Source organism: Phasianus colchicus, chromosome 5 (genome assembly GCF_987193195.1).
Source record: "Phasianus colchicus chromosome 5, bPhaCol1.hap1.1, whole genome shotgun sequence".
Taxonomy (NCBI): domain Eukaryota; kingdom Metazoa; phylum Chordata; class Aves; order Galliformes; family Phasianidae; genus Phasianus; species Phasianus colchicus.
This window is the reverse complement of record NC_143440.1, coordinates 61,058,716-61,082,649: the sequence shown is the minus strand read 5'-3', so window position 1 is coordinate 61,082,649 and position 23,934 is coordinate 61,058,716. Positions and strand designations below refer to the sequence as shown.

At 50.5% G+C, this 23,934-nt stretch overlaps 1 protein-coding gene across 10 annotated transcripts in view; it reads right to left on the bottom strand.

Annotated features, from left to right (window-relative positions):
• LOC149917990 (uncharacterized) overlaps positions 1–23,934 on the bottom strand; it is a 45,918-nt gene that overhangs the window by 2,966 nt on the left and 19,018 nt on the right. For 3 of the 10 annotated variants that reach the window (XR_016467212.1, XR_016467213.1, XM_090141973.1), the window contains 3 exons: positions 8,791–8,887; positions 728–823; positions 18–324 (listed from right to left, as the gene is read on the bottom strand). Coding sequence is in view for 7 of the 10 variants with exons in the window: in XM_090141968.1 (XP_089998094.1) it covers positions 18–324; positions 728–823; positions 4,555–5,149 (998 nt within the window). In the remaining 3 variants the exon portion in view is untranslated. Of the gene's footprint in view, positions 1–17; positions 325–727; positions 824–4,554; positions 6,672–8,790; positions 8,888–9,487; positions 9,812–10,161; positions 10,510–23,934 lie in introns of those variants that run through there. The other 7 variants (XM_090141968.1, XM_090141969.1, XM_090141970.1 and 4 more) reach the window with 4 other exon arrangements.

The window sequence follows — 23,934 nt, the reverse complement described above, 5'->3', positions numbered from 1 at the left end:
GGCCTTTGACACAATACCCCGCAACATCCTTTTTTCCAAATCGGAAGGACACGGATTCGATGGGTGGACTGTTCAATGGACAAAGACCCGGCTGCAGGAGGGAGTCCAGAGAGCAGCGGTCAATGGCTCCATGTCTGGATGGCGACTGCTGATGAGTGGTGTCCCAAAGGGGTCCATGCTGGGGCTGAGACTCTTCGATATCTTCGTCAGTGACATCACCAGCAGGATCGAGCGCACCCTCAGAAACCCTGCTGACAACACCAAGCTGTGGGGAGCAGCAACACGCCAGAGGGACGGGATGCCAGCCAGGGGGACCTAGACAGGCTTGAGCAGCAGGCACAGACAAACCTCATCAGGTTCAACAAATTTAGGCGCAGTGTCTTGTACCTGGGACAAGAGAACCCCCCACTACCAATACATGCTGGGGGATGAAAGGGCTGAGCATAGGCCTGTCCCAAAAGACCTGGTGGATGCCAAGCTGTACACGAGCCAGCAAAGTGCCCTCCCAGCCCAGAAAACCAGCCACACCCTGGGCTGCACCAAAAGATGTGCGGTCAGCAGGTGAAAAGTAGTGATCCTGCCCCTCTGCTCTGTGCTGAAGAGGCCTCACCTGGAGTACTGCGTCCATATGAAGAGCCCTCAGTGCAGAAGAGACATGGACCCATTGGAGCACATACAGAGGACGGCCACAAGAAAAAAAAAAGAACCAAAGGATCAAACACCTCACCTGTGAGGACAGGCTGAGAGAGCTGGGGCTGTTCAGCCTGGAGAAGTGAAGGCCCCGAGGTGACCTGGTAACAGCCTCTCGATACCCAAAGGGGAGCTAAAGGAAAGAAGGAGGGAAAATTTAGGTTAGATATAAGGAAAATATCTTTCACAGCAAGGGACAAGGGGAAACGTTTTAAGTTGAGGGACGGAAGATTTAGGTTGGATGTCAGGGGGAAGTTCTTCACAGAGAGAGCAGTGAGGTGCTGGAACAGCTGCCCAGAGAGGCTGTGGATGCCCCGTCCATCCCTGGAGGTGTTCAAGGCCAGGTTGGATGGGGCCCTGGGCAGCCCGGTCTAGTATGAAATGTGGAGGTTGATGGTCCTGCACGTAGCAGGGGGGAGGGTTGGAGATTCACGATCCTCCAGGTCCCTTCCAACCCAGGACATTCTGTGACTCTGCGCAGTGGACCAGGTTGCCCAGAGATGCGGTGGATGCCCTGTCCCTTCCAAGGTGACACGCAGGGCAACCTGATCTAGCTGTGAATGTCCCTGTTCATTGTGGGCAAGTCGGACTAGACCATCATAAATGGTCGCTTCCGACTCTAAGGAGTCTCTGGTATGATACCTGAAGCCATGTCCACAAAGGACATCGATGGCATGGTGAGCAACCAGGGTAGGTGGGGAAGCCTGTGTGCTCAACAGCTCTGGGGAAACTCACCAAGTAGTCCAGTCAGGAAGATTCACATCAACCATAGAGCCTCTCTGTGCCAGTGCCAGTATTCAGCACACCAGAGGTACTGCTTCATCACACTGGTGGGTCCCACAGCTGCAGAGCTGGCTATTGAATGAGGGTCAGGGGATGGAAGGAAGAGGGGTGGGGAGGTTGGGTATCATACAGACTAGGAAACTAACAGCATCCCCTGACAATTGGGATGGAGATATCTGGGGTGATCCAGACAAAGTGGTCCAGTAGAAGACAATCCTTTGTTTCCTATGAATACGAGGCCAGGTCTGCCATAAAAACAGAAAGAACCCTAGGACCCTGGGGTGGTCGGCCACAACGTGCCCTGAGAACTATGCCCTGACATCTGTTACTACTGACAAATTTGTAAGGGAGGCCTAGGAGAGAACCAGACAAAACAGCAACAGAATATTCGTGTTCAGTATGCTCAAGTAGTAGAGACTATATTACACTACGTGAGGATGAAGAAAACGGCCACTGGGGCCGGGGGTTTTCTTAAGCTCAGCTCCCAGCCCAATACATGCACCTCACCCTACTACTAGCCAAGAAGCTTATTGGGACGGAAGCTTATTGGGCCCAGGGAGCAAGGCGAGCCCCTTGTGACCCCCATTCCATCTTGAAGTGAGCGTCCCACAGCCATCGCAAAACCCATCTGCATACAAGCGATGCACAAACAAGGGATTTCCGGCGTTCCATTATCCGCTGCACAGATTTCACAGTGCTTGAACCACTAACTAGAGGAGCCCCGGGAACCCTTAAACCCCATCGAGCTGCAAAACAGAACGGTATCCAAAGGTACACGGAACATAGTTTAAATACGTGCCCTTAAACAATACTCAGCATGGGCGGAAGTAATACGTGGCACAGGAGACACAGAGGGGACGTGGGCAGAGGACACGGGGAGGACACAGACACAGGCGGGACACGAGGTCACAGAGGGAACGTAGAGGGGGATGCAGAGGGTACGCGTCATGAAATGGATAGGGACAACGTGGTAGCAGACAAACCGAGTTTGGAGTCTCAGGTTGGAGATTAGGCAATGAGAATCATGAAAGAGGGAACAGAGACTTCACAAGAAGGTACTGAACTTAAGAAGAGTTGCAGAGGAAACCTGGAGAACACAGGATCCCTTTACGCAAAAGCACATTAGCTCCAGGCATTTCCAGAGTTGCAATGCTCAGTCAGCCAACCGGCATTACCTTGGGACTGACTGAAGCATTCCAGGAATGAGACAAGAGCAAAATAAAGGAATGTACATCAGCCCCTCCATTACCAGTTCGGAGAAAGGGAGATAACCCCTTCACTCCCTTAAGAAAAGAGCTGAAAGGAAAAATAAGAACAAGCATAGCAGACATAGCTGCTCCAGTCCAGCTTCGGATCCCCTCAGATCAGAGGGCAAAGATCAAAGCCCTACAGCATAGAACAAAAATCAGTTGCCTCTTTCCAGGAAAGAGCACTCACCCAACAGTCCACAGCAGGCAGCCTCCAGGGAAAGACACTGCCTTGGGGGCTGCCAGCCCTTAAATGAGGTGAGGGAGGGGTGGAGCCAGGCTCAGCCCCACCTGGTCCCACAGCTGCATTGCTTCCACCTGTGCTTGCAGGGCTGCACCACCCCTCACCAGATGCTCCATCACTGCTTCAGGCTGTGATCTCAAAGTTCCCATAACGTCATGAATAAAAAAAAAAAAAAAAAAAAAAAAGTGAATTGGGTCTGCCTGTCTGGCAAGGGGAAGTTTATCACTGAATGAGCAAGGATGGCCCACATATTTTGATTCCAGTCAGATGTCCTCAAAGGCAACTGATAAAATTTCTCATAGGTAGGAGAGCACAGATTTTCATACTGATGCAGCAAGATGCTGAGAAGCCGCATGTGCAGCGAAAAGGCTGCGATTACAGTGTGAGTGGAGCGAGTGCTGTTTGCCAAACTGTCAGGGTCAGCCTTATGGCTCCCCAGTGAGAAATGTGCATTACCTACTCACGCAGCGATTAAAGACCATCGTGAAAATATTTTACGATTTGGTGTCCTCAGTGGGTGAAGCTGGCACCTGCTTGTAAGGCACTGTGTAGCCCTTGGGCTGCAACATCAATCCCAAACCCCAAAGAAGTAGGGAGGCTGCAGCATGCGTACTTCGTGCAGCCCCTGCGCTCCTCAAGTCACAGATCACTGACGTACCGCAGGACCCATTTCTGCTGCGGCACGACGTGGGATTGCTGAAGTCACTGCAGATCTGGAGAGCAGACAAAGCATCTCCAGAACGCACTCCCCGTACAACTTGCCCACATGCAGGGGGCACAAGCCCCATTTTGGAGGCAATGATCCCCACTTGTGGGGTGCTACCCTCACCCCACTGTCACAGCCATGCCCCGAGGACTCCATCACCCCACTGCGCATGGGCAGCAACGTCTCCCCGGACTCCACTCCCACAGGCATCCCCGTCCCTGTCCTCAAGCCGACATCAGCATGGAGCAAAGCGGGGCAGGGAGCGTGGGGGCACTTGAGGGGACATGAGAGGGCACATGGGGACACAGGGACATGGGGGGACACGGAGGGACATGGGGTTGACGCGTGGGGTCAGAACTACAGAGGCAAGAGGAGGTGGCACGTGGAGGTGACACAAGGAGGTGGCAGGCTGTGCCAGGAGTTTGAGCAGCACTGCGGGGCAGATGAGCAGTGCCAGCCCAACATGGGGGTGATGGTGACACTCCAGGATGAGGAGCTGCTACTGTTTTTCAAGCAGGTAGCAGTTTGTTATCCGTACATAATACTGCACTTGTTGTTTTCTTTTTTAAATCAGTGACAGTATGCGATCTGATCCAATGTCTTTGAAAAGTGTGGTTTCAGGATTGTCAGCTGAAACAGCAGCAGAACACAGGCCGTTGCCTGTGGGGGAAGGGACGGGGAAGGAAGTGAGGAAAGAAAGGAGGAAGCCTGAAAAAGGAATGGGGATGGCACAGGGCGAAGGAAGGGGGCGAGACATAGGGGAATGAAGGGAAAAGGACAGAATAGCGGTGGAGCAGCCTAAAAAGCAGCAACAAGCTCTGGGAGGACTGTAGAGTGCCAGATTCTGTATCGGGTATGTATCTGTGTGTGGATGTTGTCATTACCTGCCTGGTTTGGGGTCGGGGCTGTTGTCGCTTCTGAGCTCCTGCAGTGGGAAGAGCTTGAGCAATCGGTGCCCATGCAGAACTGCAGCATGGGGGAGCGCTTGGTAAGGACAGCCCTGCAGCCCTCAGCTGGACGAACTTCTTCCGTGTGTCCAGACTGTGAGCTGTGCAGCCGTGCCTGGCTGCACCGCTCCAGCTCAGAGTCCGCTGCCTGAAGCTGCATCTTTGCTGCCTTCCCTCCTGCCCAGAGCCTCGAAGCTGCTCCCACAGTCCTCTGCCCACCCCCAACATGCCAGAGAAGACATCTGGCAGCGGGCTGGAGGAATCCCAGCACCCTGTTTTCCTTCTGCCCGCAGCTCTCTCCTCCTCTGCCACACAGGGCACCAGCCTGCAAAATGGGAATGGTCGGGAGGAAAGGGAGCGCTGGCAGGAGCGACTGCTGCAGCTGGCCGGGGGGATCTGCGTCCCCCGTGCCCTTGTGGGCTATCTGTCCAGCTGCAGGTGGACCAGAGAAGGGCAGATAAAAAAGGTGCAGCTGAGCCGGGTGGACCTGCACAACTCTCTGGCCGTCCTGCCGCTGGCAGCTGTGACACATCGATTCTTTCTATGCAGCTGAATTCGTGTTTTCCATCTGTAAACTTCAGTGGAGAACTGCAGGTTTTGTTAATCTTTGTGGAAATGATGTAACAGTCCCCAAGAATCTCAGAACTGCAACTTTGTCTCTGCCTGCGTAGACCTGCTAGGGCCTAAAACTACCCGTTTTATGGCATTAAAAAGAATGAAAAGCCAAAAATGAAACCTGGAGTTGAAGAAAGACCTTGGAAAAAATACATTAAAATGTGAACAAGACAGAGGCTGAGCAAACGTTAATATAGCCCTGTGCTTTCTGCCAAAGTGCTTTATTTCGTTATCGTTAAATTTGCCGGGCAGTTCCATTTCGGTATGTGAATATTTAGAAACAGTGCAATGGATGCTGGCAAAAACGAGTCTGTTTTCTTTTGTAACAGATATTCATAAGCACTTAGCACAGCTTTCCGGGGTCTGGAATAGTTTCCCTTTGTTTTCTTCGTCTTTTCCCCCCGCTTCTAACTTCGCGCTCTTCCCCCGTCATCACAACGCAGAACGGATCGCCACGGCCTGCGCCGCGGGTCCCCGGCAATGCCGCCGGAGTTCTTCCCGCGGTCTCTGCTGCCACCTCGTGGCCAATCCGCGGAACTGCCGCTGCCCGCTGCTCAGGCCGGCAAGCGGTACAACGCATGCGCGTAGAAACGCGGAAGTGGCGTTTTAACCGCTCTGCGCCGCTAATCCGCCGCTCTCTATGGTGATCAGTCCTCCAGATAATAGCGAACACGCGCCCGTCAACTGAAAGATAGCAATTGTTTCGACAGACCACTGCGGGGACGGGCAAGCAGCCGATTCTCGGAGCGCCGGCTCAGCGATAATTTCCCCTTCTAATCCAGGATGCCCCTCGTCTATTTCCGCCGATTTATGCCCGAGCCCACCCGGGAACGGACCGGGCCGGCTCACGGCTGCCCCTCAGCGCCTCGTGGCACCTAACGTGCTTGCCGCCGCGGCGGAGGAGCAGGCGTTTGGGGCTCCAGCCCCAGCCCTGCACGGCAGCGTTCCTGGAAAAGCAAGTCTCGCGAGAGCAACGCGCACGGGCCAAGCAAGGCACCGCGCACGCGGCAGTCTCCGCACCGCACTACGCCGGCGCGGTTCTCCAGACAACAGCACGGAGTACGGACGCGCGATTCATGAGAAAGCACGACGCATGCGCCAGTGGTTTAAAAAAAAAAAAAAGAAGAAGAAGAAGAAGAAGGAAAAAAAAAAGCGCTACGCACGCACTGGATTCTGCTCCGAACGGGGCATGCGCCTGTCTGTGCCCCGCAATGCGTGTGTGTCACGTGCTCTGCGCGCGCGCCAGCCTCGGCGCCGCAATACGCACGCTTTCCTCACGGCCGCAAAACGCACGCGCCGTCGTTTGCAGTGCGTTCAGTACGTTCTCGAAGCAGACCGGGGCATAAAACCGCCCGAGGAAACAGACGAGGAGCATTCTGGATCGGAAGAGAGAAAAGTGTCGCGGAGCCGAAGGTCCAAGTATTGACTGCTCACCTGCACCTCAGGACTTCGAAGAAATGTGTGCGATTGGAAAGCTCTGTGGCGCATGCGCACTACTTCCCAGGGGACAGAGCACCACTTCCGCGTGCCTGCGCGCATGCACCCTGCTGCCTGCGGCGACATAGCAACGCTGCCGCAATTCTGCCGATTGACCGCGTGGGGGCACCAGAGACCGCTGAAACAACCTCGATGCAGTTCCCCCGATTGGCCACGAGGGCCATATTTCCAAGAGTGAGCACATGCGTTCTGCCCTGTGCTGGGCTCTCTTTCTCCACCCCGCATCTTTGCCTTGTTTTGCACCTGGCTCACTTCTACCCCAGTCAGAACGCCCCCAATCTTTAACTTTCTACTCTGTTCAACAGCTTTCTTAGTGGAAGGAAAACAGCTATTTCACAAGAGGGTTATAAGTTCAGTGAAGGTCAATACTACGTACAGAAAACACTAAAAGCTTCTACTGCAAAAACACAACCTACCTTTCACAACCAGACCCAGCACCAGCCCCCAGGGAGCACCGCCACTCACAGCTCTCCAACCGCACTCCGCACCGCCGATCACCGCCCCCTGAGCTCAGCCAGTAAGCCAGTTCTCAGCCCACCTCGTTGTCCACTCATCTATCCCACGCTTCCTCAGCTTCATTTGCAGGATGTCGTGGGAGACTGTATCAAAAGCATTGCTGAAGTCAAGGCAGACGACATCCACTGCAGCAGCACCTGAAATGGTCCATCCCACTCGGGCTGAAGCTTTGATTCCTTACACGTGCGTGTTAGGACCCAGCCTCCAGCACGGAATGAGGGCACTAGAAATTCCAGAGGTGGAGCTCAAGACAGCAGTCCATGTCCCTTGAGGGATAACAGAGAAGCAGACAACCCGAGTATGTAGTTCTTAGGAAACTTATCCTTGGTTTCAAGAGAGGGCATCTCACCTCTCCCTCCCAAGTACAGCAACCCAAACAGCATTTCGTACGGTGATACTCCCAAGTCTTTTCTGGGAGCGGTTCGTATTCTGAGAAGGGCTACAGGTAAACGCTTTGGCCATGGTCATTTGGTCTCTAAAATCCATTTTGACAAGCGCTTTGTCAGCATCTGACCGATCCATCCTACTTTCCCTGAAGAAGGAGGGTGCTGGTGAGTACGGAACTCCCGCTTGATTTCTAGAGTTCTCATTAGCTCCTGTAGGACTTGTGAAGTAAAGTGGTTTCCCTTATCTGAGACGATATTCTACGTGATCCCATATTTAGGGATCGCGCCCAGGAGTAGAGTCCTTAGCGCAGAAAAGACAGGGACCTGTTGGAGCACCCAGAGGACAAAGGGTAAATCCTGCCTGACCAATCTAGTGGCCGTCTGTGATGGCGTCACTGCATCAATAGCCAAGTGAAGAACCACTGATATCATCCACCTGGACTTCAGCAAGGCCTCACACACAACATCCTTCTTTCCAACTTGGAAGGATACGGATTTGGTGAGCGGACTGTTCAATGGACAAAGAACCGGCTGCAGGATCGAGTGCAGGAGCCAACGGCTCCGTGTCTGGATGGCGATCGGTGATGAATGGCATCTCAAAGGGGTCCGTGCTGGGGCTGAGACTCTTCAGTATCTTCATCAGTGGCATCACCAGCGGGATCAAGCGCACCCTCAGAAAGTTTGCTGGCAACACCAACCTGTGGGGAGCAGTGACACGCCAGAGGGACGGGACGCCAACCACAGGGACCTCGACAGGCTCGAGCAGCGGGCACAGACAAACCTCATCAGCTTCAACAAACCCAGGCGCAGTGTCTTGCACCCGGGACAAGAGAACCCCCCACTACTGATACATGCTGGGGGATGAAAAGGCTGAGCATAGGCCTGTCCCAAAAGACCTGGTGGATGCCAAGCTGTACACGAGCCAGCAAAGTGCCCTCCCAGCCCAGAAAACCAGCCACACCCTGGGCTGCACCAAAAGATGTGCGGTCAGCAGGTGAAAAGAAGTGATCCTGCCCCTCTGCTCTGTGCTGAAGAGGCCTCACCTGGAGTACTGTGTCCATATGAAGAGCCCTCAGTGCAGAAGAGACATGGACCCATTGGAGCACATACAGAGGACGGCCACAAGAAAAAAAAAGAACCGAAGGATCAAACACCTCACCTGTGAGGACAGGCTGAGAGAGCTGGGGCTGTTCAGCCTGGAGAAGTGAAGGCCCCGAGGTGACCTGGTAACAGCCATACCGATACCCAAAGGGGAGCTGAAGGAAAGAAGAAGGGAAAATTTAGGTTAGATATAAGGAAAATATCTTTCATAGCAAGGGACAAGGGGAAATGTTTTAAGTTGAGGGACGGAAGATTTAGGTTGGATGTCAGGGGGAAGTTCTTCACAGAGAGAGCAGTGAGGTGCTGGAACAGCTGCCCAGAGAGGCTGTGGATGCCCCGTCCATCCCTGGAGGTGTTCAAGGCCAGGTTGGATGGGGCCCTGGGCAGCCCGGTCTAGTATGAAATGTGGAGGTTGATGGCCCTGCACGTAGCAGGGGGGGGTTGGAGATTCACGATCCTCCAGGTCCCTTCCAACCCAGGACATTCTGTGATTCTGCACAGCAGACCAGGTTGCCCAGAGATGCGGTGGATGCCCTGTCCCTTCCAAGGTGACACGCAGGGCAACCTGATCTAGCTGTGAATGTCCCTGTTCATTGTGGGCAAGTCAGACTAGACCATCATAAATGGTTGCTTCCGACTCTAAGGAGTCTCTGGTATGATACCTGAAGCCATGTCCACAAAGGACATCGATGGCATGGTGAGCAACCAGGGTAGGTAGGGAAGCCTGTGTGCTCAACAGCTCTGGGGAAACTCACCAAGTAGTCCAGTCAGGAAGATTCACATCAGCCATAGAGCCTCTCTGTGCCAGTGCCAGTATTCAGCACACCAGAGGTACTGCTTCATCACACTGGTGGGTCCCACAGCTGCAGAGCTGGCTATTGAATGGCGGTCAGGGGATGGAAGGAAGAGGGGTGGGGAGGTTGGGTATCATACAGACTAGGAAACTAACAGCATCCCCTGACAATTGGGATGGAGATATCTGGGGTGATCCAGACAAAGTGATCCAGTAGACGACAATCCTTTGTTTCCTATAAAGATGAAGCCGGATCTGCCATAAAAACAGAAAGAACCCTAGGACCCTGGGGTGGTCGGCCACAACGTGCCCTGAGAACTATGCCCTGACATCTGTTACTACTGACAAATCTGTAAGGGAGGTCTAGGAGAGAACCAGACAAAACAGGAACAGAATACTTGTGTTCAGTATGCTCAAGTAGTGGAGACTGTATTACACTAAGCGAGGATGAAGAAAACGGCCACTGGGGCTGGGGGTTTTCTTAAGCTCAGGTCCCAGCCTGATACATGCACCACACTCTATCACCAGCCACGTAGCTTATTGGGCTGGAAGAATAAACCCCAGGGAGCAAGGCGAGCCCCTTGTGACCCCCATTCCATCTCTAAGTGAGTGTCCCACAGCCATCACAAAACCCACCTGCATACAAGGGATTCGTGGTGTTCTATTATCTGCTCCACAGATTTCACAGTGCTTAAACCACTAACTAGAAGAGCCCCAGGAACCCTTAAACCCCATCGAGCTGCAAAACAGAACAGGATCCAAAGAGACACGGAGCATAATTTAAATACGTGCCCTTAAACAATACTCAGCATGGGTGAAATTAATACGTGGCACAGGAGACACAGAGGGGACAGGGGGGCAGAAGACACAGGGAGGACTCCAAGACACAAACAGGACACAAGGACACAGAGGGAATGTGCCATAAAAAGAGTTGGGGCAACGTGGTAGCAGAGAAACCAAGTTTGGAGTCCCAGGTTGGAGATCATGCAAGGAGAATCACGAAAGAGGGAACAGAGACTTCACGGGAAGATATTCAACTTAAAAAGAGCTGCAAAGAAGATCTGGAGAACACAGAATCCCTTTACGGAAAAGCACATTAGCTCCAGGCATTTCCAGATTTGCAATGCTCAGTCAGCCAACCAGCATTACCTTGGGGCGATTGAAGCATTCCAGAAACGAGACAAGAGCAAACGAACGGAACAAACATCAGTCCCTCCATTACCAGTTCAGAGAAAGGGAGATAACCCCTTCATTCCCGTCAGAGAACAATTGAAGGGCATCATAAGGACAGGCATAGCAGAGATAGCTCCTTCAGTAGCTGACCCAGCTTAGGACCCCCTTAGAAAGGCAGAGACCAAAGCCCTGCAATAAAGAAACACCTCCTTCCAAGAACCAGAGCTCACCCAACAATCCACAGGAGGCAGTCTCCAGGAAGAAACCCTGCCTTTGGGGCTGCCAGCCCTTAAATGAGGTGAGGGAGGGGTGGAGCCAGGCTCAGCCCCATCTGGTCCCACAGGTGCACTGCATCCACCTGTGCTTGCAGGGCTACACCCCTCACCAGGTGCTCCGTCACTGCTTCAGGCTGTGATCTCAAAGTTCCCATAAAAGCATGAAGGAAAAAAAAAGAAAAAAAAAAAAAAGACGAGCTATGAAGGCCCACATATTTTGATTCCAGTCTGTCCTCAAAGGCTACTGGTGAAATTTCTAATAAGTAGGGGAGTACAAATTTCAGTACTAATGCAGCAAGGTGCTGAGAAGCTGTGTGTGCAGCCTGGACAGCAAAGGGCTGCGATTACAGTGTGAATGGAGCGAGTGCTGTCTGCCAAACTGTCGGGGTCAGCTTATGGCTTCCCAGTGAGAAACGTGTGTCATCTACTCGCACAGCAATTAAAGACCATTGTGAAATTATTTTAGGATTTGGTGTCCTCAGCGGGTGAACCTGGCACCTGCCCATATGGCAGCGTGTAGCCCTTTGGCTCAAACATCGATCCCAAAGCCCAAAGAAGTTGGGAGGCTGCAGCGTGCGTACTTCGTGCAGCCCCTGCGCACCTCAAGTCAGAGATCACTGACGTACTGCAGGACCCCATTTCTGCTGCGGCACGACGTGGGATTGCTGAAGTCACAGAACATTTGGAGAAAGGACAAAGCATCACAGAATGCAGTCCCCATGCAAGTTGCCCGCACGCGTGGGGCACAAGCCCCATTTTGGGGGCAATGACCCCCACTTGTGGGGCACTGCCCCCACCCCACTGTCACAGACGAGGACACCATCACCCCACTGCGCACGGCCATCAACTTCTCCCAGGACTCCACGCACCCCACAGGCATCCCTATCCCTGTCAACCCCATGGTGACATTGACCCGGAGCGAAGTTGGCCAGGGGGCACGGGGGGACTTGAGGGGACATGGGGTTGACGTGTGGGGTCAGAGCCACAGAAATGAGAGGAGATAACACAGGGAGGTAGCAGGCGGTACCAGGAGGTGCCAGTGACATTCAAGCAGACATTCAGCCTCCTTACCGTGCAGCTGCGGGAAACAGTCCAGCAGCTCAAGGAGGCCTCTTCCACATCCAGAGAGGCAGATTTTATTTGCAATTGCAATGGCGGGCGTCCCGCAAGCAGGAGCGCACCTATGGACACAAGATGACAATCTTTATACCCTGTTTTTCCCTTTATCCATCCCCTGCCCAGTTTCCCCATTTGCTGGGTGCTCCAGGTTCACAATCTTATCAGTTTACGTTTGTTGATTCGTGTGTTATCTGGTGTCAGTCAGCAGCCATCCTGTTGTTTCCAAGAAGTCTCAGTGCTCTTCTTGTCATCGTATCGATATGGTGTTTGTCTCCAAAGTCTTCGTTAAACAAAGAGCACTGGGGGGGGATGATGGCAGGCCTTCAGATGTCTCTTCAGGCGCTTCCTCGGGCATACCATGACTTGTTCTCCGGTTTGATCTCGTGCAGGATATTCTTGCAGTGTGTGTGACAAAATATACATATATACACCTATATACAGAGCGGCATTCCTGGGAAGATTTGGCTAGAGGATAAGTGATGCAAACTATCCGAGATCTTCCCCAAGTTAAGTAGAAGGACTCCCAAAAAGAACTATGACAACGGAGTTCATGAAATAAAAAATATTATCCAATTCTAATGCAGAAACAACATTTGATTCCCACAATTCCCCCCCTTTTTCTTTTTTCATACACTGTTGCTTTCTGCAATTTTTAAAGTTTCACTTTTATAGACATCTCCCTCTTCTCCACTTTCTTTATTTCCCATCTCCTCTAATACCATCATTTTATCCAAATGTGGTGACTCCATTGGTGTTTGCTTCAATAGTGCTGTCTCGATCAATCACTGTACCAGTCCCCTCACACAGGGAATAACACAGCAACCAGTGGCCATCAGGGCTCCTGCTACTACTATGAAAGAAGTAAACGTGGATACAATCACCCCATTCCATTCACCAAACCAGGACTCCAACCATCCAGTGATAGAAGTATCCCCGATTTTTCTGCCAGTTCATTGGCAAGGGTGGTAAGCCCTTGCAATGCCTTAGTTATTGTATCACCTGGAGCTGTGTTATTGGGATGAAGGTGCAACAACCGGTACCCAGCATTACACATACACCCTTTTTTTTTTTTTTTTTTTTCTCCCAGCTTGTATCATATCTTAGGAGATTCTATTTTCCCAGGCCATCCTACTTATGGCATCTAACTGTTCTGCAGTTCCCTTTATTGCACTCTTTTGTATAGTTTGTAAATCTCCACTGATTATAACAAATGTAGTTAATCCAATCTACATTCTTGTTGATCATCACCCACAAGGACAGTAACTCAAACCCTGCAACAATTTGATTTCTCGCCTTAAAATCATCAGGGACAACAAGAAGTGAAAAGTTTAAGTCCTTAGCTTGCCCACATACCAAACAATTACTGATATAAGTATACTTTGCAATGATGTTTTTCACAAGAGATACATAAACATTTACATCAAATGCTGCACTTAATCAAATGAACATTTCTAACAATTATCCCATTGTATTTGAGGGACCTTCTTAACCACTGCTGTGCGGGATGTTAGCAGCACTGGAACAGATTTACCCACCTTGATTTCAGGGGCAAATGTGAAAGACATCTGCTATATACACATAATCTCTTGTTAAAATATTATGTATCAAGCCGTCAAGGCCTTGGGCTCTAGTTCCTAGAACCAGTTTCTCTATTTCCTGAAGCTGTTCTTGTAGACTTACCACATGCTCAGTATTTCACTCCCTACCTGGGTAGAGATCCTGTTTGTACAACATAAGGCCTTTTGTACAGTATTTTGAAAGACTTAACCCCTCTTTGGCTCTAGGTTTCATTCTGCTCCTAAGGAGAGCCAAAGGCAACAACTTTGGCCAGGACAGTCCAGCTTCCTGGCCCAGTTTTACAACCTGTGATTTAATTAGATAGTTCATCTTTTCCACCTGACCACACGCCTGTGGTCTGTGTGATATGTGCAATTGCCAATTTATTCCCAATGCTTACTGACCTGTTGGACAATCTCTGCAATAAAGTGAGTTCCCTTGTTGAAGGGTATTGCTGCAGGACACCCACTTGGTATAATCTCCTGCAGCAATACCTTTCATTTCTTTGGTTTTATTGGTCCTGCAAGGGAATGCTTCTGGCCACCCTGAAAAGGGTATTTGTTAGAACTAGCATATACCGAAACCCTCCTTTTTCCTGGCAGTTCTGAAAAAAATCAATTTGCAACTGTTGTCCTAAAAGATTCCCTTTCCCAACAAGCCCCTCTTGTACCCAGTCCTGGTACTAGGACTGTACAGTTACTTTCTGATGTCTGTACCCCCTTGTGTTTTATTATGTTCCCTTAGAGCCAATTTCTATAAAATAATAAAGAGCACGACAATGTGTCCATCTGGGTGTGCACCCACCTGTCAGCTTGCTCTCTTCCCTTCTAAATTATTAATTAGATTTCTATCCTCTCTACAATACCTTAGAGGTTCTGATTAAGGTTCAGATATTTTAAGTTTACCGCCTGGAATTAAAGCCAGTTCACCAATTTCTTTTCCTTCAGCTGCCTGTTCTGCCACCTGATCCACCATCATATTCCCAGTTTCCTGTACAGTGTCACTCTTCTGATGTCCTTTACAATGTACGACAGCCACGCTGCTCCTTGGTAGATTTACATCATGCTGAATTTGTTTTCCATGTGTGTAAGAAAACCTCGCTCTTTCCAGATGGTACCATGAGTGGGTACCACCCCAAAAGCATATTTAGCATCTGTCCATATATTTAAGGTTCTTGTCAAGGCAGTTATTTCAGCCTTCTGAGCAGAAGTCCCCACAGGTAATGGTTTTGCTTCAATTACCTTGTCAGTAGCCATTACTGCATATCCTGCCTTACAGTTTCCTTGTCTCACAAAGCTGCTTCCGTCAGTGAATTCAGGAATCCTCAGCGTTGTCCAGCGGTTCCTCCTGTAGGTCTGACCAACTGGCATAGACAGCCTCCCTGCAGTGCACACTGCTGGCTTGGAGGTAGCTCTGTGTTGATGCTCTGGGTATTCAGCAAACTGCTTCCTTCTCTTTGATCAGTTGTGCTTTCTGTTGAGAAACTTGATAGCCATTTAAATCAAGAAATTCAGCAAACTCACAGTCCACTGTACACAGTCCTCCTTTGTTACCGTAGTCTCCACGTACTGCAGTGAAGTTCCACTGTGAGATGGAGGAACCCAAATCTCAGGCTCACGAGTTGACCAGTTCTCAAAAATCACTGGGCTGTTCTCACAACCCTGGGTAACACTGTCCAGGTTAGCTGAATTTTTCTTATTTATTTATCTATATATATATATGTGTATTTTTAATTTTTTTTTTTTTTCCTTCTTCCCATATTGGAGTTTTCCTATTCAAAGGCAAATAATCGTAGACTTTCTTTGGCAAAACCAGGCAGGAAAAGGTGTACTTCAAATCCAGAACGGTAAACCCCGCCTACTTATTCCTTAACTTGGTTAATAAAGATATACACCACGGGTTGTATATATTCAACATTTCTATTAATTGCCCTCAAAGCTTGAACCAAACTATAGCTCTTGCCATCCAATTTTTCATTTGCAAGATTGGGCTGTTCTATTTGGATTTCTATCCAATTAATAATCCAAAATTCAAAAAGTTATTTATTATTTCTTTTATCCTCCTGCAATCTTGTATCCTTAAAGAGCACTGCTTTACCCTGGTTGGGCTGGCTCCCATCTTTAACTTAACTTTTATTGGGCTGCATTTTTGGCTCTGCCAGGCATTCCTGATGCCTGCAATCCTGTGTACGCCTGATTTAGGATTTACCTAACTTCTGGGGGTACAACATTGCTTTTCCCAGTTTGTGTTAAAGCCAGACTTAAAATTTTCCGTCAATTGGTCTTGCTTGACACTTAGCTCCAATTTTCTCTACTGAATTTAATCTCTACATTCAACTGTTCTAACACATCATGCCCAAGTAATGGTTTTGGAGAACCTGGCATGTACAAGAATTTGTATAATCCTACTTGTTCTCCTAACCTGTATTTAATTGGTCCCCCAAAAGTAAACTTCTCTTGCCAGAGTTCCTACAACTATTACAAAAATCATCTACAGGTAATAATTCTTGATGTAGCACAGAGTAAGAGGCACCCGTATCAGAAAATAAGTGTCTTGACCCTGCTTCCCCAGCTGCCTTCGGTCCAGTGGGGGTGGAACTCTCCCTGAGCCCTTCCAGGCTCCCCCTTACCTCTTCTTCTAGGTAAGGACATCCCTGTTACACCCTGCTCAACTTTGCCTTCCTCAGTCCGTGTTTTTCCCAAACCCTTTTCACTTTCCAGACTTTCATCATTACTAAAATATAATGTTAGTAATTTCTGTTTCACATCCGCCCCTCCCCTCCCCTCCCCTCCCCTCCCCAGGCTTCCAGTGCTTACACTGGGATGTCGGGTTTCCCGAGATCTCTGCAGATGACAGCTATTCTCACTCTCACTGTCCCGTCCCATCCCCATTCACAATTAATACACCCCGCACAGTTACAGCGGGAGGCTCCGGCCCCCAGCCCTCTCTCTCGCACCGAGTTGTTCTTACAAGCCGCGGTGGGGGGGGTAGTGTGGGGGATGTGTTCTCGTGCCGACCCAAACTCTAATATCTCAAACTCACTGTTTTCCTTAACCTTTTTGCCGTTGTTTTTTGTTTGTTTGTTTGTTTGCTTTTCCACAATTCCACCATTTGTACACCCTCAATTACATTTCCATATACCATTACCAATTGCACCATTAACAACTGCACTTCCATATATCATCAAGACAGTTTCTCCCACTGCCTTCCAAATCCACAAATCAAACAATACAGTTCTTCACCTTCAACAAACACCCAGCACTTGGTCTTATGATTAGGGCACTCAATTATAAAACCGGTCCCTTTACTCCATTTATGTTCCTGATTTCTTATTCGGTATTCCCCCTGGCTCACCAGCAGTGTTTCTCCAGTGAGCCAAAATACAACCCAGGGGGTCTTCCCGGTATCACTTTAGACACCCTTTGTTCCACAACAGCCTCGTACATGACATAACATAACATAACACAACACTTTCACGACAGAAACATTTAACAATCACAAAGACAGCGACAATAATCAGTACAATTTATCCTCAGGATCCTTCCTCTCTCTTCCTCCCCGCAGGGCCCAACCTTCCCTCTGTATTCATTTCCCACACTTGCATAGTTGCCCACCTCCTTCTTCAATAAACAACATATCAATGATAAACATCATTTCCATCCACGAGTAGAAATTAGGCCCTAGAAATTGATCTAATTGTTCTACTACACTTCTAAGATCCTCAACTAAGGAATTCTTCTTGAAACTCCTAACTTTTCTTCTAGTAAAAACAGCAGGCATTTGCATACCCTATTTCCCTTGACCTAAGGAGACTGCCCTAAGAGGATAAAGTGAAGTATTAGTAAGGTCAGTGTTGGGGAAAGGAAAACTCTCCAGGTCCCATTCACATTACTCCAACTCCCTCAGTAATCGAGAGTGCATCCTCTCTCCAGAACCCTGCTCAGGATCATCAGCACAGCCACTCTCCTTCTCTGGAGATGTCACTGCCGCTTCCACTGCTTTAGAAATTAAAGGGGGGGGGAGTTATATAAGGGATCCCATTTATGATTTTTCTGCTTCTCTTTCCTTTTTCTTTTGAACTTCAACTCCTTCTTGTGAGGAACGTTTTTTTTTACTTCATACACCCATTCAGCAACATAAGCCAATTCTGTTTCAGAAAAAGGAGTCTTACTGATTACATATAAATACAAAGTCTGACAGGCCCAATCTCCGTCAGACCCCTATTTTGGTCAAAATCATGATTTTCCCTGTAGTAGCTCTCTAGGCTATGTCTGTGTACAGTATTTAAACATCTTTTCCCCGTTCTTTTCCCCAGTCTGGGGATTATTTTCCAATTCTGAAGCTTCTTTCCCAAGCTGCAATCTCTAGGCACGAATTTGGGGACCCTTCTCCCCTGTTCTTCGGAGCTCCTATTCCCCATCCCTCCGGAATGCTGCTGTGAACTCCCCAGCTCACAGGTTACCACACTCCGATTCTCGGATCTAGGGCCAATCCCTCTGGAGCACCTCGCTCCGATTCTCGGATTAATAGGGGTGTACTGCTGGCACTTCGTCAAGTGTCCAGGGTACCGCACACCAACAGCTCCCTGCCGAGACTCTTCCTTTTACCAACACAGCTTCGTCCGTCCCTGGCCGTGCCCCTTGTGGGACAACAGAACCGCAAATCGGGACTCAGCACTCGCTTCACACTGAAAGCGCGTCTCAGTCACACACACTCACTCGAGTCTCCACCGACCCCCAAGGCAAGAATCAAACTCCCTTACCTTGGTCCGCGCACAAAGTTACCAGGTCTCCAGGGATCAATACCCATGCCTACCTGCCCCGTGGCTTTCACAGAGCCCACCTTCATGGAACAGCCTCGGTTTCTTATCGGGTGTCCCAAGGAGTCACCTCACTACACAGACAGAACCGCTGAAATCAGCGGGTGCACCTATCCTGTCCAGGGCAGTAGGGAGACCTCCAAAGAGGTGATAATAATCCCAGACGAGTCCCAAATTGTTGGAAACATCCAAATACTTTTTGTCAGGATGGTATCTCTGATAACAGCAGATTTTATTCGCGATTGCAATGGCGGGCGTCCTGCAAACAGGAGCGCACCGGGGGGGATGATGCCAGGCCTTCAGATGTCTCTTCAGGCGCTTCCTCGGGCATACCATGACTTGTTCTCCGGTTTGATCTCGTGCAGGATATTCTTGCAATGTGTGTGACAAAATATACATATATACACCTATATACAGAGCGGCATTCCTGGGAAGATTTGGCTAGAGGATAAGTGATGCAAACTATCTGAGATCTTCCCCAAGTTAAGTAGAAGGACTCCCAAAAAGAACTATGACAACGGAGTTCATGAAATAAAAAATATTATCCAATTCTAATGCAGAAACAACATTTGATTCCCACAACACCACCTCCTATCCGTCTCCCTCAGAGATTCCCAGGAGCACCTCAGGCTGCTGATTTCTTGTGACAGCCTGGCTGTCTGCCCCAGCAGCTCCTTAAGCAGAGTACACCTGCAACTAGCTTCCTCTAACTGGCTCGTAGGTATGGTGAGATAGTTCCTTTACGGGAATCTAAATGGAAATCACAATGAGTTGGATGGCATCCTGCTTTTCTTCTCCAGTGCCAGAGAAGTCCATATATTCCAGCACCACAAAAGGTCATGCACACAGCCCAGTGCTGCGGAAGGCAGTTCTGTCCAACACTGCGACATCTCTGCCACCCAGCGCAGCTTGAAGCCACCATGCCTCAGCCTCCATTTTGAGCTGGGGCCAGAAGGCCGCCCCGCCCCATAGCCCCACCCTCCCTTCATTGTGAGTTAGGCCGGAAGGCTGCACTGCCCCACCCTCCATTATGTGCCAGGCAGGCACACAGCATAGAAGACTGTGGGCGCACCCCCCCACGGCATTCACTGTCTGCACACCCTTGTGACAGGGACGAGAGGCAGTGGGCGCTACGGGGTCAGGGGCAGCTGTCCTTGCAGGCCCCAGGAAGGAAAGTAGCTTTCAGCGGCCTTCGGCCACAGCTTTTGGAGGCTGAGGGTCTCTTCAGGTCCCTGCGACCATGCCGCAGAGACAGGCAAAGTGCTGCCAGCCCTCTCTGCGCCGGGGCCCGGCCCAGCCCCCTGCCTGCCCCGCACAGCAGGAGGAGCACAGGCGGGAGCTGGAGGCGCTGCGGGCCCAGCTGGAGGGCGAGCGGCTTCGCTCCCAGGAGATGCAGCGCCGCCGGGCCGTCGAGAGACGTGAGCTGCAGGAGGCGGCAGAGCGGGAGCGGCAGCTCCTGGCCGACCGACTGCGCTCCAACTGGGAGCGACAGCGGGCATCAAAGCTGCAGCACCTGCGGGAGCAGAGCCAGAGGCAGCGGGAGGCGGACATCCGCCAACTGCTGCAGATGAAGGAGGCCCAGCTCCGCCAGACGCAGGAGGGGCTGCAGCAGCGGTGCAACAATGCCAACCGCCAGGTACGGGATCTGCTGCGGCAGCTAGCAAAGGAGCTGCTGAGTGGCGAGAGCAGCAGAGAGGCCCACAGACTGCAGCAGGAAGTCCAGCGGCAGCTCTGCAGGAAGCCCGGTGCAGAGCAGGCCGCCCATGTCCTGCGCCTCCAGCGCGAACTGCAGGAGCAGAGGAGATGCTTCCTGCACTACATCCTGGAGCACGGACAGGGGCAGCCGCCCACCTCCTGCAACGGGGCCAGGGCTGCAGCCGCTGGGCCGCGCACACGGCAAAGGCCAGCCTGCCATCGGGCTGTAGCAGAAGCGGGTGTTCAGGCTGCAGAGCAACAAGAGGCCTGCCCACCTGAGCACAGGGAGCTGCGGGAGCAGAGTGCCCATCTGCTGAGGGCACTGAAGGACTTGCAGAGACAATGCAGCCTCCTTAGAGAGGAGAACTGCCTGCTGAGGAGCAGAAGCTCTCAGCAGATGAGGGAGGAGGTGGAGCGGCTCAAGGACAAGACGCATACGCTCAGCCTCCTTACCAAGCAGCTGCGGGAAACAGTCCGGCAGCTCAAGGAGGCCTCTTCCACATCCAGAGAGGCCGCAGAAAAGGCAGAGGAAGCCAACCAGCTGCAGGGGCAGCATTTGGAAAAGGAGACTGGGAAAAAGCTGGAGCCACACGGAAATCCAGAACAGGAATGGCTGGAGAAGTCGGGAGGGTGGCTGATGGCAAGCTGCAGCCTGCATTCTCGCAGATTATCACCACCACTAATTCGAAGATTCATAGCTCGTCACAGCTACAATCCTTTTGAGGGCCCTAATGAGGACCCAGAAAACGAGCTTCCACTGACTGCTGGACAATACCTTTACATCTTTGGAGACGTAGATGAAGATGGCTGGTTTCTGGGAGAGCTGACGGATGGCACAAGAGGACTGGTCCCTTCCAATCTGGTGGAAGAAGTTTCAGATGATGACCTGGATACGACTGTGCCTCCACAGCTTCGTGATCTCCTGCTGGATACCGATGATGACGAGCAACTAGGCAGCAGGAGCGGTGGCAGAAAGTGATGGTCACCATCCAGAAATCTGTGTCCGTGTATTGGCTGAGCCTGGGGGATGCGGAGATTCCTCTCCATAATACAGCAGCATCCCATCAAGATTCCATATTTTCATCCACATAGATGAAGGCTACCTCCTGCTCCACTTGATGTTCAACTGGAGCATGGTCCATCGGCACAAAGACCTTGAAAATTTATCAGTTGTATGACTGAGAATTTACTACATTTGGACTAAAAAAAAAATCTAAAAAAAAATTAAAAACCCCATAAAATAACCAAACTCAAAAAGCATGTGAAGTCTTCTTGTTTTCTGGCAGTCCGCTTTTGTAAAGGTATGAGGAAATCAAGAGGCTGAGGAAAGCCTCCAAAGTCTTTCTCAAGCACACTACCTACAAGTATTGGAATCGAGAGAGAAAGGAATCATTACTGCTTGCTTCTGTTCTTCGGGATACCTGAAGTACCTTGGAAGGCCACACTTCCTGAGCAGTATAAACATTCTGTCCCAAAGCAGCTCTTTGACCGTTTCCACTGGGTGATAAGGCATAGCGCTTGCATCATCTGAAGGCACGGACTCAGGTGCAAATCCAAATCCTTAACTGCAGGTCCTTACATTCTATACATACATGCTCAAGCTCCCTCTTGTAATTTTCCATCCATCCCTACGTGTCAGCAGAGCGCTTAACAAGTCTCCTTTAGTCTAGACACCAACTGCGCACACAAGTGAGACACAGCTGCACCATTCCTAGAAAAACAGCTTTACAATTTCCCATAATAAAGTACCCGGCTCGCTCATATCCAACTTACTATAGGACACAGATTTATGCCTTATTTGCCCATCTCTGATATTGATAGCACCTGCCAGCCCCCAGAAATTACTATTTTAACACAAGGCCCAGAGGCAAAAACAACAGAATCCTACTAGAAATCATTCCGGTCAATGAGAATAGTTTTCTGCTGCGCCTGTTTTGAAAACCCATGTAATCAGTGACACGTGAAAATACGTGAACAATAGTCACCGCATCTCTGCGGCACTACCTGAAAATATAAATTTGCTGGAAAGCATTAAGGTTTGAATCTCAGGGTTACCAAGTGCTTTGGTACAAAGCCAGCATTCATCCGCCCTATACCACGGTGAGGCATTAAATTACCAGAAGGAGCAACTCCACCTATTTCTCTGATTACACTTTCGTCTTGGCCATACGTAATAGCTCAACTCTCTGCAACCAGCAGAGAAGACTGACCAGGCTTTAGGAAACGACATATTCATTGGCATCAGAGAGAGGCCTTTCTGACACTGACTTTTTTCACACAGCTCAGCTATCTCAAATGCCCACCCCCTGCCCCCTACACCCGGAAAAAAAACAGACAGACCCAAACAAAAAACACTTGCACATTGGACTCCTTGGGCTTGAGAGAGGCTTAACTGGCTTAACTTCTATTGTGCGCTAGTAACACGGAGCGCAAGAAAAGCTTTCCAAAGGGAATGAGCTGGAAACTGGGTATGTGAACAAGTAATCCTCAAAAAAGGAGCGCCTGCCGCAGCTGGCTGGGGAGGGCCTGCGTATACCCCGTGCCCTTGTGGGCTACCTGTCCAGCTGCAGGAGGACCAAAGAAGGGCAGCTGAAAAGATGAAAAGCTGCAGCTGAGCCTGATAGACCCACACAACTCTCGGGCCATCTTGCCGATGGCAGCTGTGACGCATCGATTCGTTCTATGCAGGTGAATTAATTTTTTCCATCTGCAAACTTAGGTGGACAACTGCAGTTTTCGTTAGTCTTTGTGGAAACGCTGTAATGGTCCACACTAATCTCAAAACAGCAACTCTGTGCTGTGACTGCCTGCGTAGACCTGCTGGGGCCTAACACTACCCATTTTAGGGCATAAAAAAGAATAAAAAGCCAAAAATGAAACCTGGAGTTGAAGAAAGGCCCTTGGGAAAAAATACATTAAAAGTAGGAACAAGACAGAGGCTGAGTGAACAGTAATATGGCCCCGCGCTTTCTGCCAATGGGCTTTAATTTCGTTATCGTTAAATTTGCCGGGCAGTTGCATTTTGGTCTGTGAACATTTAGAAACAATGCAACAGATGCTGGCAAAAAGAAAAAAAAAAAAACACAACTTATTTTTTCACAGCTACTTATAAGCACTTAGCAGAGCTTGCCTGGGTTTGGCTAGTCTCTCTCTTTTTTTCTTCGTCTTTCCCCCCACAACGCCCCCGCTTCTAACTTCGCGCTCTTCTCCCGCCATCACAAGACAGAGAGAACGGGTCGCCAGGGGAGAAAAACGCAGGTCAATCCCGTCAGAAAAGTTCTTTCCGCGGTCTTTGCTGCCACCTCGTGGCCCATGCGCGGAACTGCCGCTGTCTGTCGCCGCGTCCCGCAAGCAGCACAACGCATGCGCGTACAAATGCGGAAGTGGCGTTTTAACCGCTCTGCGCAGTTAATGCGCCGCTCTCTATGGTGATCAGTCCTCCAGCTAATAGCGACCGTGCGCCCGTCCACTTAAAGACTGCAAATGTTTCGACAGCCCACGACGGGGACGGGCAAGCAGTCGATTCCCGGACCGCCGGCCCAGCGATATTCTCCCCCTTCTAATCCAGGATGCCCCTCGTCTATTTCCGCCCTTTTATGCCCAAGCCCACGCGGAAGCGGACCGGTTGGGCTCACAGCTGCCCCTCAGCGCCTCGTGGCATCCAACTTCCTCTCCGCCCCGGTGAACCAGCAGAGTCCCTTTCCACCCCCAGCCCTGCACCGTCAGCGGCAGTGGAACGCGAGCAGCTCGGAGATTCGCGGTCGCGGTACT